General features: G+C 38.7%; 2 protein-coding genes across 2 annotated transcripts in view; one reads left to right on the top strand and one right to left on the bottom strand.

The window, feature by feature from the left end:
- The window catches only part of NDUFAF2 (NADH:ubiquinone oxidoreductase complex assembly factor 2), a 231,034-nt gene that overhangs the window by 203,639 nt on the left and 11,787 nt on the right, over positions 1–15,608 (bottom strand). The gene's annotated exons all lie outside the window — the stretch shown is intronic.
- LOC119505864 (peroxiredoxin-6) lies at positions 12,113–14,532 on the top strand. The gene has a single exon (XM_037798729.1). It carries the CDS (start codon positions 12,149–12,151, stop codon positions 12,821–12,823), a length of 675 nt encoding a protein of 224 aa, XP_037654657.1. The 5' UTR covers positions 12,113–12,148; the 3' UTR covers positions 12,824–14,532.

Below are 15,608 nucleotides of genomic sequence, written 5' to 3'. Positions count from 1 at the left end.
ACTTTGGGATGTGTCGCTATTTCACTCTAACCTAAACAAACCTACCATATCTCACTTCCTATTCAAAGTTCCATGTAATTGTGGTGTTTGAACAAACTGACTGTAGAAGTTATATTGTTTAGAAAATACAGATCCTGCACCAAATAAACATCTCTTCCCTTGGTCTCACATGGAAGTTGAAGTTTTAACACACAGTTTCAACCTTTACCTTTGAACCTATTTGCCCCAGTCTTAACCAGGTCTGCTTCATTCATATCTCTAATTGAAGTCTGGGATCTTTTCAGGTTTTGTTTTTTTTTTTTTTTGACAGTTGCTGTATGCATTAATAATGACATTCATATCTGCCGAGCTCTAGTTTCAGGTGTCACACAGACACACAATGTTCCAGAGACCAATCAGGTTATACACAAAGGGATCAGCATCTCAGAGTTTGGAGACGGGCATTACAATTCAGGAATAGATTTGACTGCTCAATAAGAGCAGTCTATGGACCATTTCAATAATCATTTCCCTGTTAGGCTGTGCTCTAAGATTCAATTCTGAGGTTACAAATTATAGTTAGTCCATATTGGTGAGGCATTATAGTGTTTGCCTTTGTTTCTGGCGTACTTCACTCAAAATGCTGTCTACCGGATCCATTCACCTCGTTGTGTGTCTCACAGCTTCACTCCTTCTTGTAGTTGCTCAACATTCCACTGTATGCATACACCACAGTTCACAATTCTGTTCCTCAGTCGATATACCCTTAGGCCACCTCCACCCATTGCAAATTATGAATACTGACTCCGTAAACACCAGTGTGCAAATGTCCATTTCTGTCTCTGCTCTTAGTTCTTTCAAGTACATACCCCATAATGAGGTTGCAGGACCTTAGGGCCCCAACATACTTAGCTTCTTGTGGAACCACCATACTGACCTCCAGAAAGGCTACACCATTCTGCCTCCACATCAACAGTAACTAGGTACATCCCTCTCTCCATGTTTTCTCCAGCACTTTTACCCCTATTTATATTATTTCCTACAATTTTATAGAGATATATTAACATAACATACAATTATCCACAGTGTAGTCAGTTGTTAATGTTATCATCATCTAGTTGTACACTTATCACAGTCAGCATTTGAACATATTGATTACTATGGAAAAGTTTTTTTTTTTTTAGCGAATAATAAAAAAGATACAAAAAGAAAAATAAAATGTCACACAATACAATATAATAGTAAGGACAGAAAACAACACCACTTCCAAGAATCCTGTATCCCTCCCTTATATCCCCCTCTCATACACAATTAGCTTTGGTATACTACCTTTGTTATATTTACTGGAAGCATATTACAAAGATACTGTTGACCATAGACTCCAGTTTGTTGGATTTTTTTTTTCCCAAATACCATCCCCTTTTCAACACTCTTCATGACTGACATTCATTTGTTCTCCCACATGTAAAAACATTTTTATATTTGTACATTTAGTAACAGTCATTGGCTACTCCAGTTTTTGCCAAATTATACAGTCCCAGTCTTACTCATCTATCTTTACCTCTGGTGTCATACACTCCCCATCCCATCTTTTTCAGCTTTACTCACAGACTTCTTTGTTCAATGTACTTACAATACTGTGCTACCATCATACAGTATTATGCTATCTATTTATGGATCTATACAATCAATCCTGCCGAACATTTTGTAGTCCTTCAGCAACAAATGCGCGATCTCTACCCACTTTCTATCTCCTGGTAGCCTGTGTTATCAGCTTTTAACTCTCAAAGTTTACTCCTTAATGTTAGTTCGTATTAGTGAGACCATACAGTATTTGCCCTTTTGTTTCTGGCTAACTTCACTCAACATAATGTTCTCAAGGTTCATTCATATGTTCCATGTCTTTGTTCTGTCTTATAGCTGCATAATATTCTATCATGTGTACATACCACAGTTTGTTTACCCACTCGTCCATGACAGACATTTGGGTTGTTTCCATCTCTTGGCAATCGTGAATAACGCCGCAATAAACATCAGTTTACAAATGTCTGTTTATGTCTTAACTTTGAGTTCCTATGAGTATATACCTAGCAATGGAATAGCTGGGTCATACGGCAGATCTATACTTAGCTTCCTGAGGAACCCCCATAACTGTCTTCCAGAGTGGTTGCAACATTCTACATTTCTACCAGCAATGAATAAGTGTGTCTCTTTTTCCACATCCTCTCCAACACTTGTAATTTTCTGTTTTTTGGACAATGCCTATTGTGGTAGGTGTGAGATGGTATCTCATTGTGGTTTTGATTTGCATTTCCCTAACAGCCAGTGAAATTGAGCATTTTTTCATGTTTTTGAGCCGTTTGCATTTCCTCTTCATAAAAGTGTCTGTCCATGTCTTTTGCCCATTTTTTTTAACCGGCTTGTCTGTCTTTCTGTTGTTGAGTTGTAAGATTGCTTTATATATTAGGCACATTAAACCCTTATCTGATATGTGGTTTCTAAATTTTGTCTCCCATTGTGTCGGCTGCATTTTTACTTTTCTAACAAAGTCCTTTGATGTATAAAAGTGTTTGATTTTGAGGAAATCCCATTTGCCTATTTGTTCTTTGGTTGCTTGCGCTTTGGGTGTAAGGTCTAGGAAAGCACCTCTATCACAAGACATTTAAGAAACTGCCCTATGTTTTCTTTTAAGAGTCTTATGGTCTTAGCACTAATGTGTAGGTCTTTGATCCATTTTGAGTTAATTTTTGTATAACATGTGAGATAGGGGTCTTCTTTCATTCTTTTGGAAACAGATATCCAGTTCTACAAATACAATTTATTGAAGAGGCTGCTCTGTCCCAGTTGCTTTGGCTTGACTGCCTTATCAAAGATCAGTCGTCCGTAGATGTAAGAGTCTATTTCTGAACACTCAATTCAATTCCATTTGTTGGTATCTCTAGCCTTATGCCAGTACCATTCTGTTTTGAGCACTGTAGCTTTGTAATATGCTTCAAAGTCAGGTAGTGTGAGACCTCCCACTTCATTCCTCTTTCTCAAGATATTTTTGGCTGTTGGAGGCACCTTGCCCTTCCAAATAGATTTGGTTTTTGGTTTTTCTATTTCTGCAAAGTAAGTTATGGGGATTCTAATTGGTATTGCACTGAATCTATAAATCAGTTTAGGCAGAGTTAACATCTTAATTATATTTAGTCTTCCAAACAATGAACACAGTATGTTCTTCCATTTTTTCAGGTCCTGCTCAATTTCATTTAGCAGTTTCTTATAGTTCTCTTCATATAGGTCTTTTGTGGTCACCATTAGGTTTATTCCTAAATACTTGATTATTTTGGTTGCTATTGTAAATGGAATTTTTTTTATTTCTTCCTCTTGTTGCACATTATTGTATATAAGAACACCACAGATTTTTGTGAGTTGCAGCCTACCACTTTGCTGTATTCATTGATTAGCTCTACTAGCTCTGCCATAGATTTTTCTGGATTTTCTACATATAGAATCATGTCATCTGCAAACAGTGAAAGTTTTACTCCTTCCTCTCCAGTTTGGATGCCTTTTATTTCTTTTTCTTGCGTAATTGCTCTAGCTAGAACTTCCAGCTCAATGTTGAATAACAATGGTGACAGTCGGTATCCCTGTCTTGTTCCTGATCTTAGAGGGAAAGCTTTCTGTCTCTCCCCATTCAGTACGATATTAGCTATGGGTTTTTCATATATTGCCTTTATCCTATTGAGAAAATTCCCTTCTATTCCTATCTTTTTGTTTTCATCAAAATTCCCTTCTATTCCTATCTTTTTTTCATCAAATTCCCTTCTATTCCTATCTTTTTGTTTTCATCAAGAAAAGATGTTGAATTCTGTCAAATGCCTTTTCTGCATTGATCAAGAGGATCATGTGGTTCTTCTGCTTTGATTTATGGATGTGATATATTACATTAATTGATTTTCTTGTGTTGAATCAGCCTTGCATACCTGGAATAAACCCCACCTGGTCATGGTGTATATTTCTTTTAATGTGCTGCTGGATTTGATTTGTGAGTATTTTGTTGAGGATTTTTGCATCTATATTGATTGAAGAGATTAGTTTATAATTTCCTTTTTTTTTGTAATATCTTTGTCTGATTTTTGTATTAGGGTGATGTTGGCTTCATAGAATGAGTTGGGTAGCTTTCCCTCATCTTCAATTTTTTTGAAGAGTTTGAGCAGGATTGGTATTAATTCTTTCTTGAATGCTTGGTAGAATTCACATGTCAAGCCATCTGGTCCTGGGCTTTTCTTTTTTGGGAGCTTTTTGATGACTAACTCAATCTCTTTACTTGTAATTGGTTTCTTGGGTCAATGTTGGCTGTTTATGCTTTTCTAGGAAGTCGTCCATTTCGTGTAAGTTGTCCAGTTTATTAGCATATAGTTGTTCATAGTATCTTCTCATTATATCCTTTATTTCTGCAGGGTCAGTAGTTATGTTTCCTTTCCCGTTTCTGATTGCATTTATTTGCATCTGTTTTTTTTTTTGTTGTTGTTGTTAGCCTAGCTAGGGGCCCATCAATTTTGTTGATTTTCTCGAGGACCAGCTTCTGGTTTTGTCAATTCTTTCTACTGTTTTCCTGTTCTCAGTTTCATTTATTTCTTTGCTTCTGTTTGCTTTGGGGTTAGTTTGCTGTTCTTTCTCTAGTTCCCCCAGGTGAACAGTTAATTCCTCAATTTTGGCTCTCTCTTCCCTTTTAATACAGGCATTTAGGGCAATTAATTTCCCTCTCAGCACTGCCTTTGCTGCATCCCATATGTTGTGTTTTCATTGTCATTTGCCTCGAGATATTTACTAATTTCTCTTGTAATTTCATCCTTTACCCACTGGTTTTCTAAGACTGTGTTGTTTAGTCTCCATATATTTGTGAATTTTACAATCTTCTGCCTGTTATTTATTTCCAACTTCAGTCTGTTATCATCCAAGAAAGTGTCTTTTATAGTATATTTTTAAATTTGTTGAGACTTGCTTTGTGACCCAACATGTGGTCTATCCTAGAGAATGTTCCATGAGCACTTGAGAAAAACATGTATCCTGCTGTTGTGGGATGTAGTGTTCTATAAATGTCTGTCAAGTCTAGTTCGTTTATCATAGAATTCAACATCTCTGTTTCCTTATTGAATCTCTGTCTATATGTTCTATCCATTGATAAAAGTGGTGTACTGAAGTCTCCAACTATTATTGTCGAGTTACCTACTTCTCCTTTCAGTGTTCTCAGTGTTTGCCTCACAAATTTTTGGGTACTCTGGCTTGGTGCATAAATATTTATAATTGTCATGTTTTCTTGATGAATTAACCCTTTTATTAATATATAGTGTCCTTTGTCTCTTTTAGTTATTTTACTTTTGAAGTCTAATTTTTCTGATATTAATATAGCTACTCCTGCTATATTAATATCAAGTCTTTGAGGCTTTCTGTAATGGGCTTTTTAGATTCTTAGAATAGTTATTTAAAAAAAAAAAGAGAGAAAGATTAAAAAAAAGAAAAAAGAACAGTATAGACTATTTACACTCCTTGCAGTTCTGATGGGCTATTGAGATGCAAAAAGACAAGGAGTTATGGGCGATTAAGGAAGAATCAAGAAACCAGAAAAAAACAGCTCTTCAGAGAAGGGCCCTGCCTCCCTGGGTTTGCAAATGTGCCTGATTCTGTTTGAGCCTGGCCTTTCTTCGTATTATGTTTACCCCAACTCCAAAAGTCTTGTTTTTATTTATTTATTTTTGCTGTTTTTGCTAGCCTATCTCCTCTCCACTTGGCTAACTGCTTCCAGATTCTCTGGTGTCTAGTCTCAGTTTATCTATGGTTGGAGTTTTTGTTCAGCAGTCTGAGTTTGTTAGTCAGTACTGCAAGTGCAGTTCTCCCTCCTGGTTCCCAGCACCAATGCCCCCTCCTCCCTCAGGATTGTGCCTGGCAGGGAGGGGCGTGGGCCCCCTGGCTGCAAGAATTTTTAGATTTCACTGATCTCAGCATTCATGAGTGTTGTATGAAGTATGTCCAAACTCAAATTCCTCTACAGTGTCCGGTCCACGAAGTTTCTGGTTATCTACCAATTGCCCCGAGGAGTAACTAAAACACATACCTCACCACTCTGCCATCTTGCCCTGCCCCTCTGTCTATATATATTTTAATCATCCGACTCCCTTTGCCACAAAGTAAGCTCAATGAGGGCAGGGAATTTTGAGCATTCTATTTTGTCATCTATCTCAAACTATGCCTGGCACACAGGAAGTACTCAATGTATATATCAGTTGAATGGTGAACAAGCTTTGTTCTGATTTTCTAAAGCTGCTGGAATACAAAATACCAAAAATACCAGAAATAGATTGGCTTTTATAAAGGGGATTTATTAGGTTACAAATTTACAGTTCTAAGGCTATAAAAGTATTCAAACTGAGGCATCAACATGAGGATACCTTCACTGAAGAAAGGCTGATGGCATCTGGGATTCCTTTGTCACATGGGAAGGCACATGGCTGGAGTCTGCCAGGCCCCTCCCAGGGTTAGTGTCATGGCCCAAGAGGGCTTTTATAGGCAAAGGACTAAAGAAAGCACTGGACACATTCAGAGACATGAGCTTTTAATACGGGGCTTACCTACAGGGTGGGGAAGTTGAGTCATGTGACCCTGAAATCAGGAGTGTCTCTGAATGGATTCAGGAGGTGCTCTGAATGGTGGCAAATTCAGAGCACAATATGGAAACAGTCCACCCTTTGGGGGGTTGAATAAGCTGGTTATAAGGAATCAACATTCCAATGGTCTGAGAGGATAAGGTGGAGAGCAGTGTGGTGCAATGTAGGGAGGGATTGATTGTAATCAACAGGGAGGAGGGGAGGATTATAGATTATCTTGTAGATAACAGTATCTCAGGGAGTCTCAGAAAGGAGGTAGTTTCAGATATAGATTACATTTAGTACCTGATATTACAAGGAGAATAGGTCAAACAACTGTCCTAGGTTAAGCAAACTGCTGTGTGCAGTCTTCAAGACACTTGAGGCCCGGGGCTCCCACAGTTAGCTTCCGGTTTCCACTGCTTTCTGTAAAATATCTCTGGGTGTCTGTTTTAGCTTCTCTCTCTCAGCTCCTGTGCATTTTTGCTTGTTTCTCCCAGGGCGTTTCTCTCTAAGTGTCTGGGGATTCTTTTTTCACTTCTCCAGGTCAAACTCTGGATTTCGTCTCTTAGCTTCTCTCCTGGTTCTGGTTTCAAGGGCTGTCTCCAAAATGTCTTTGGGTGTTTTCTCTCTAAGTGTCTCTGAGCTCTCTTCAAAAGGTCTCTACCTTTTACCCTCTCATAGAGGATGTCAGTAGACAATTATGACCAACCTTGAATGCGTGGGGTCACATGTCCATGATAACAACCTAATCAAAAGGTCCCACCCATAATAAGCCTGGATCCACAAAATTGGATTAAAAGAGCCTGGCTCTTGTGGGGTACATAATAGAATCAAACCAGCAAACTCTGTTGTTGAACATCTGCTACAATCAAAACATTGCCAGAAGAACACAGAGTCAGGGAAACAGCTATGCAAGCAATCTCCTATAACCCAAAGGGGCATACAATACAAAATACAATGCTTAGGGAATACCAGTTCTAGATGACAGATAAAATAAATAGATTGAATATATTTTCAAAAATCTTGCAGAGATAATTAAGTCCAGGGGTTCATCACTGACTATGAGTTCTTTAACAGAGTAAATGAAGTTCTCTGCGCTTGTAGGAAAACAACAGTGTCAATTTAAACAAAAATACTCACTTTGTAACCTATAATATTAGAGGAAGGTTAGGAGCATGTGGGACACCAGAAAGAAAGAGGAAAGATAAAGACTCGGACTGTATAATTCAGTAAAACCTAGAGTGCTCAACAATTGTGATAAAATGTACAAATATGTTTTTACATGAGGGAGAACAAATGGATGTCAACCTTGCAAGGTTTTAAAAATAGGCTGGTATTGGGGGAAACATATAATCAATGCAAACTACAGACTATAGATAACAGAAACTTTGTATTATGCCTCCTTTAATGTAACAAAAGCCTAATGCTAAATGACTATAAAAGGGGACACAGAGAGGGGTATGGGACTCTTGGCATTGGTACTGTTTTCTGACTCTTTCATTCTACTTTAGTTTAATTCTATCTTTACTTTCATTGCTTTTTAGCTGTCATGTTTTTTCTCTCTTTTTCTTTTTCTTTTGTCTCTCCACCTTCTTTGACTCTTTTTGTGGAAGAAATGGGGATGTCCTTATATAGATAGTGGTGATGATGGTGAATACATAAATATGTAACTATACTGGGAACCATCAATTTGTTTACTTAGGACAGAAAAGTATGGTGGGTGAACAAAACTGTCTTTAGGAAAAAAAAAACAGGTTGATGAAGAAACCTTGAGGGCACTACAATGAGTGAAATACCTCAGACACATAAGGACAAATATTGCATGGTCTCACTGACATAAACTTATTATATGTAAACACACAGACATGAAATAAAAGTTAACAGGATATAGAATGAAGCTAAAGAATGGAAAGCGGTTGCTTATTATGAGCAGAATGTTCAACTAGGTTGAACCTAAGTGTTTGGAAGTGGACAGAGGTGATGGTAGCATGTTATTGTGAGAATAACTAACAGTGCTGAATGGTGTGTGAATGTGATGGAAAGGGGAAGTTTACAGTCATGTATGTCACCTGAAGGACAGTTGGAGGTTAAAAATGGGAATGTATAAAACAGTGAATCTTGCGGTGGACAATGTCTGTGATTAACTGTACAAATATCAGAAATCTCTTTCATGAACTAGAACAAATGTATGCCACTATAACCAGAAGCTAATAATAGAGGGATATATAGGGAAAAAATTACCTATTGCAAACTATGTACTATAGTTAACAATATTTTAACATTCTTTCATCAACAATAACAAACGTACTATCCTAATACTACGAGTCAATAATGGAGGGGGAGCAGTTAGGGGTAGGGGAGGAATTGAGTTTCCTTTTTTGTCTTTATTTCTTTTCTGGAGTAATGAAAATGTTCTAAAAATTGGAAAAAAAAATTAATTGTGGTGATGGATGCACAGCTGTATGATTGTACCATGGGCACTTTGTATAATTGTATGGTATGTGAGCAATCTCAATAAAACTAAATTTTAAAAAAAGTCAATAGGAAGGGGGAACATGCATAATCCCTATCTGGATCCTGGTTTGGTAAAACTAGATATAAATGACATTTTTTACATAACCAGGGAGATTTGAGTATTAGGTAATTGTTAATTATCTTCAGTGTGATCGGGTGTTATAATCATGTAGGAGATGCAGTCTGAAGCATTTAGGGGTAAAGTGTCATGATATCTATAATACACTTTCAGTTAAGTGAGATGTGCGTGAGAGATAATCTGTATGTAGGTGAAACAAATATGATATATTAAAAAAAAAGTTCAGAATTGTTAAACTTAAGTGAAGGATATATAGGTGATCATGTCCTATGCTTTCAACTTTCTTCATTTGAAAATCTTCATATTAAGAAATTGGAAAAGTAAGATCAATTTAAGCTTATTTTACAGCAGCACATACTGTATACTTTAATATTGCTGTGGCAAAGGGGACTAAAAAAAGTAAGACTTTTTGATAATATAGTATTTTTTTCATTTTCATTACAGTATAATTTTTTTTAGATTAGGCATAATTAGTCTCACTTATAAAACATCTTTAAATTGAAGATTTCACTGCTAAAATGGCCAAAAAGCCCCTTTACTTGCCTGCAAAACACATTTGGGTTTTGTCATAGATATTTGTGAAGCTTGTGGAAACCATCTGAAATGTCTATTATGACAGAAATAAAACAGGATATTGCCAGGTGTAAATGATAATTGGTTTGGGTTTTCTTAACTGTCTGTTTTTACATCCTTTCATTTAACTGTTCCAGATACTTACCAGGAACAGTAATATTATGGGCATAAATAATATTCTAAAATTAAATTTTTAAAAAATTTTAAAAAATATATAACATGTTGGATATATTACAATCCTTGATAACATCACAAAATATATATATTCTTTTAATAAGCAATCTTTTCTCCAGAACAAAGATACATTTGCCTGGTGAGAAGATTATGTTCCAGTAAAAATGAACCTTATAGGGATGCTAAATTATTTCATTTATGTAATTCTTTACATGTGAAATAATTTAATTTTAAAATAGTCTAATATAGGGTACTGATAAATGCCCAATTCAAAAATCATTCAGAATATTCTCCTCTTTCGTCTGTCTAAAATGTAACTATCACAAGCCTAAAACCCTTTTACTAATTTTGTTTATAAGGTACATTTGATAAATTGTTTGAATTACATCATCCCAGAATGCTAAGGGATTCTAAAAACATATTAAAGAAGATGAAAGTAGATGCAACATGGTATCCTAGATTGGATCCTGGAACAGAAAAAGAATAGTGGAGGAGGCGGGGCAAGATGGCAGACTGGTGAGCTGTATGTTTTAGTTACTCCTCCAGGAAAGTAGGTAGAAAGCCAGGAACTGCGTGGACTGGACACCACAGAGCAATCTGTCTTTGGGCATACTTCATACAACACTCATGCAAATGTCGAACTGCTGAGATCAGCGAAATCTGTAAGTTTTTGCGGCCAGGGGACCCGCGCCCCTCCCTGCCAGGCTCAGTCCCGTGGGAGGAGGGGCTATCAGCTCCGGGAAGGAGAAGGGAGAACTGCAGTGGCAGCCCTTATCAGAAACTCATTCTACTGATCCAAATTCCAACCATAGATAGACTGAGACCAGACACCAGAGAATCTGAGAGCAGCCAGCCCAGCAGAGAGGAGACAGGCATAGAAAAAAAAAAAACAACATGAAAAACTCCAAAATAAAAGCAGAGGATTTTTGGAGTTCTGGTGAACACAGAAAGGGGAAGGGCAGAGCTCAGGCCTTGAGGCGCATATGCAAATCCCGAAGAAAAGCTGATCTCTCTGCCCTGTGGACCTTTCCTTAATGGCCCTAGTTGCTTTGTCTATTAGCATTTCAATAACCCATTAGATCTCTGAGGAGGGCCCTTTTTTCTTTTTTTTTTAATCCTTTTTTCTTTTTCTAAAACAATTACTCTAAGAAGCCCAATACAGAAAGCTTCAAAGACTTTCAATTTGGGCACGTCAAGTCAAGAGCAGAACTAAGAGAGATCTGAGACAAAAGGCAATAATCCAGTGGCTGAGAAAATTCACTAAACACCACAACTTCCCAAGAAAAGGGGGGTGTCCGCTCACAGCCACCATCCTGGTGGACAGGAAACACTCCTGCCCATCGCCAGCCCCATAGCCCAGAGCTGCCCCAGACAACCCAGTGTGACGGAAGTGCTTCAAATAACAGGCACACACCACAAAACTGGACGTGGACATTAGCCTTCCCTGCAACCTCAGCTGATTGTCCCAGAGTTGGGAAGGTGGAGCAGTGTGAATTAACAAAGCCCCAGTCAGCCATCATTTGAGCAGACTGGGACTGCCCTGGGGGGACGGCACTCACCTGTGACATAGCACAGTCATCCCTCAACAGAGGACCCGGGGTGCACAGCCTGGAAGAGGGGCCCACTTGCAAGTCTCAGGAGCCATACGCCAATACCAAGGACTTGTGGGTCAGTGGCAGAGACAAACTGTGCCAGGACTGAACTGAAGGATTAGACTATTGCAGCAGCTTTAAAACTCTAGGATCACCAGGGAGATTTGATTGTTAGGGCCACCCCCCCTCCCCGACTGCCCAGAAACACACCCCACATACAGGGCAGGCAATACCAACTACACACGCAAGCTTGGTACACCAATTGGGCCCCACAAGACTCACTCCCCCACTCACCAAAAAGGCTAAGCAGGGGAGAACTGGCTTGTGGAGAACAGGTGGCTCGTGGATGCCACCTGCTGGTTAGTTAGAGAAAGTGTACTTCACGAAGCTGTAGATCTGATAAATTAGAGATAAGGACTTCAATAGGTCTACAAACCCTAAAAGAACCCTATCAAGTTCAGCAAATGCCATGAGGCCAAAAACAACAGAAAATTATAAAGCATATGAAAAAACCAGACGATATGGATTACCCAAGCCCAAGCACCCAAATCAAAAGATCAGAAGACAGCTGCGTCCCCTCACCCTCTCGCGTCACCGCTGCCGCCATGCCCGGAGGTCTGCTTCTCGGGGACGAGGCCCCCAATTTTGAGGCTAATACCACCATCGGTCGCCTCCGTTTCCACGACTATCTGGGAGATTCATGGGGCATTCTCTTCTCCCATCCTCGGGACTTTACCCCAGTGTGCACCACGGAGCTTGGCAGAGCTGCAAAGCTGGCACCAGAATTTGCCAAGAGGAATGTTAAGTTGATTGCACTTTCAATAGACAGTGTTGAGGACCATCTTGCCTGGAGCAAGGATATCAATGCATACAATGGTGATGAGCCCACGGAAAAGTTACCTTTTCCCATCATCGATGATAAGAATCGGGACCTTGCCATTCTGTTGGGAATGCTGGACCCAGCAGAGAAGGATGAAAAGGGCATGCCTGTGACAGCTCGTGTGGTGTTTATTTTTGGTCCTGATAAGAAACTGAAGCTGTCTATCCTCTATCCAGCTACCACTGGAAGAAACTTTGACGAGATTCTCAGAGTAGTTATCTCTCTCCAGCTGACGGCAGAAAAGAGGGTTGCTACCCCAGTTGATTGGCAGGTTGGAGGCAGTGTGATGGTCCTTCCAACTATCCCTGAAGAAGAAGCCAAAAGAATTTTCCCTAAAGGAGTCTTCACCAAAGAGCTCCCATCTGGCAAGAAATACCTCCGCTACACTCCCCAGCCTTAAGTCTCTGGGAAGTTGGTGCTGGAGTTGCTCACTTAGCACAGTGAGCCAGGGTTTGCTACCTGCCAATCATGTTTTCCTGCAGAAATCCCATAAAACCATCCAAGTGTGATCACAGCCAAGGCCTTTAGGTTGCTTATTAGGTGGCTTATTAAATGAAAATGGCACTAAAATTTTGGGGGGATTCATTTACTCTGTGCCTTTATCAGCTCTCTGTTCTGTCCCTGTATCTCAGCATTCTGCTGGCTCTTTCTGAAATATATTCTCTGTTTGGGGCTGGAATCTCATTTCAGGGTTTGTATTTTGCTCCATCATAGAATAGCTCAGCTTTTCAGCTGTCCTAATCAAATCCTCTCTTCTGTTAGCCATTTTGGGGAGTAACAGAACTTGAGATTCAGCTTTCTAGGTAAATAATTAACCCAAGAACATAGAGTAATCCAGATAATCTTCAACATTCAGTGTTTTAACCACAGCTGGGGGAGAGAATTTTTTAATTCTGTACTTTTCCATCCCATTTGGGAAGGGTGGGAGGAGGGAATTTTAAAGTATTTTGCTATAAAGAAAATAAAATTTTGCAATAAATTTCTATCAAAAGGGGGAGCTACAGAAAAAAAGATGTACCAGAAAGTGGACAATCCTATAGCAAGTTCCACGTATTTTTCACATAGTATTTCTGGGCATCAGTCTGCTCTAAAATGTGATATACATAAAAGAGCACACCTTGGGAAGAAAAGAAAGGGTGATTTTAAATGTTTTATTATAGTGGTAGGTGCACTATTGCAGTAGGTGGCTATTTTCTGAATTTTGCTTTTTTGGGGGATTAGCAAATAAAATCCTTCACTAAAAGTGGATCAGAGAATTCTTTTGTCACAGTTTGATTACAAGTTTAGACTTGTCCTGAAGGGCAGAGGTTTCCTTGTTGCTAGGATTGGCATTAATACTCCTCTCCAAAGACAAATTTATAAAATTTCATTTAACGAAAATTGGGATCAGCTGAAGAACATGTGCTTTTGATTTCACCATCTTCTTGGCCCACCCAGCTCCTTCATGTTACTTGCCTGGATTCTGTTGTCCCTAATTGTGATCCCTGGTGTAAAGAACTCCTAACCTAATGCCTTAATGGGATGGTTGAGCTTAAGAATATTCCCCTTGAGAGATGGCACTTCTGTGCTGTTCTAGGTAAATGTAAAACATGATCCCTGGTGCCATGTGTTAAGTCATTAAGCCTTTAGTTTCTGATTTTTTTTTTTCCACGTATAAAATTTGGGTGAAACTAAGAAGGTTGAGAATGCAGGTATAAATTCCAAATTTGTACAGTATTACAGGGAATGCTCGTCTGAGGGAGAATTGAGAGGACTGGCCTCCTGCTCTCATTCTTCCTCAGGTTACAAAGTAGTTTGCCCTTAAAGAACTATCTGGTCCTCTTGTAGCAAATCTTCTGACTAGTTCCTCACTCTTCGGCTTCCTGTCATCTCTCCACTGCTCTCTTCCCTTTGCTTTTTGCCTCCTAATCCTTGTCTATCTTGGAGAAGTTGGCTTTAACTCTCTTTTATAGTTACAGTTCAAAGGTTAACTCTCCAGCCGCAATGACTCACTCAAACTTTTATCTTTACTGGCCAGTGGTACATCTGTCATCAAAATTGTAAATTCATAGTCCAATTCATCAACTTTTCCCCCAACCTCAATAAACCTATTGCCTGTCTCACCAGTCATACTGAGACCCAAAAAAAAAAAAAAAAAAAAAAAAAAGATCAGAAGAGACACAGCACCTAGAGCAGCTACTCAAAGAACTAAAGATGAACAATGAGACCATAGTACGGGATATAAAGGAAATCAAGAAGACTCTAGGAGAGCATAAACAAGACATTGCAAGACAAAATAAAAAAATGGATGATCTTATGGAAATTAAAGAAACTGTTGACCAAATTAAAAAGACTCTGGACACTCATAGTACAAGACTAGAGGAAGTTGAACAACGAATCAGTGACCTGGAAGATGACAGAATGGAAAAAGAAAGCATAAAAGAAAGAATGGGGAAAAAAATTGAAAAAATCGAAATGGACCTCAGGGATATGATAGATAATATGAAACGTCCAAATATAAGACTCACTGATGTCCCAGAAGGGGAAGAAAAGGGTAAAGGTCTAGGAAGAGTATTCAAAGAAATTGTTGGGGAAAACTTCCCAAATCTTCTAAACAACATAAATACACAAATCATAAATGCTCAGCGAACTCCAAATAGAATAAATCCAAATAAACCCACTCCGAGACATATACTGATCACACTGTCAAACACAGAAGAGAAGGAGCAAGTTCTGAAAGAGAAAAGCAATTCACCACATACAAAGGAAACAGCATAAGACTAAGTAGTGACTACTCAGCAGCCACCATGGAGGCGAGAAGGCAGTGGCACGATATATTTAAAATTCTGAGTGAGAAAAATTTCCAGCCAAGAATACTTTATCCAGCAAAGCTCTCCTTCAAATTTGAGGGAGAGCTTAAATTTTTCACAGACAAACAAATGCTGAGAGAATTTGCTAACAAGAGACCTGACCTACTGGAGATACTAAAGGCAGCCCTACAGACAGAGAAACAAAGACAGGACAGAGAGACTTGGAGAAAGGTTCAGTACTAAAGAGACTCGGTATGGGTACAATAAAGGATATTAATAGAGAGAGGGAAAAATATGGCAAACATAAACCAAAGGATAAGATGGCCGATTCAAGAAATGCCTTCACGGTTATAACGTTGAATGTAAATGGATTAAACTCCCCAATTAAAAGATATA

The sequence above is a fragment of the Choloepus didactylus genome, chromosome 11 (assembly GCF_015220235.1).
Source record: "Choloepus didactylus isolate mChoDid1 chromosome 11, mChoDid1.pri, whole genome shotgun sequence".
Classification (NCBI taxonomy): domain Eukaryota; kingdom Metazoa; phylum Chordata; class Mammalia; order Pilosa; family Megalonychidae; genus Choloepus; species Choloepus didactylus.
Note: the sequence above shows the minus strand (reverse complement) of the source record. Positions and strands in the feature narration are given on the sequence as shown.

Excerpts from the sequence above, each read along its gene's own strand:
- LOC119505864 (XM_037798729.1), top strand. The coding sequence starts at position 12,149 with ATGCCCGGAGGTCTGCTTCTCGGGGACGAGGCCCCCAATTTTGAGGCT.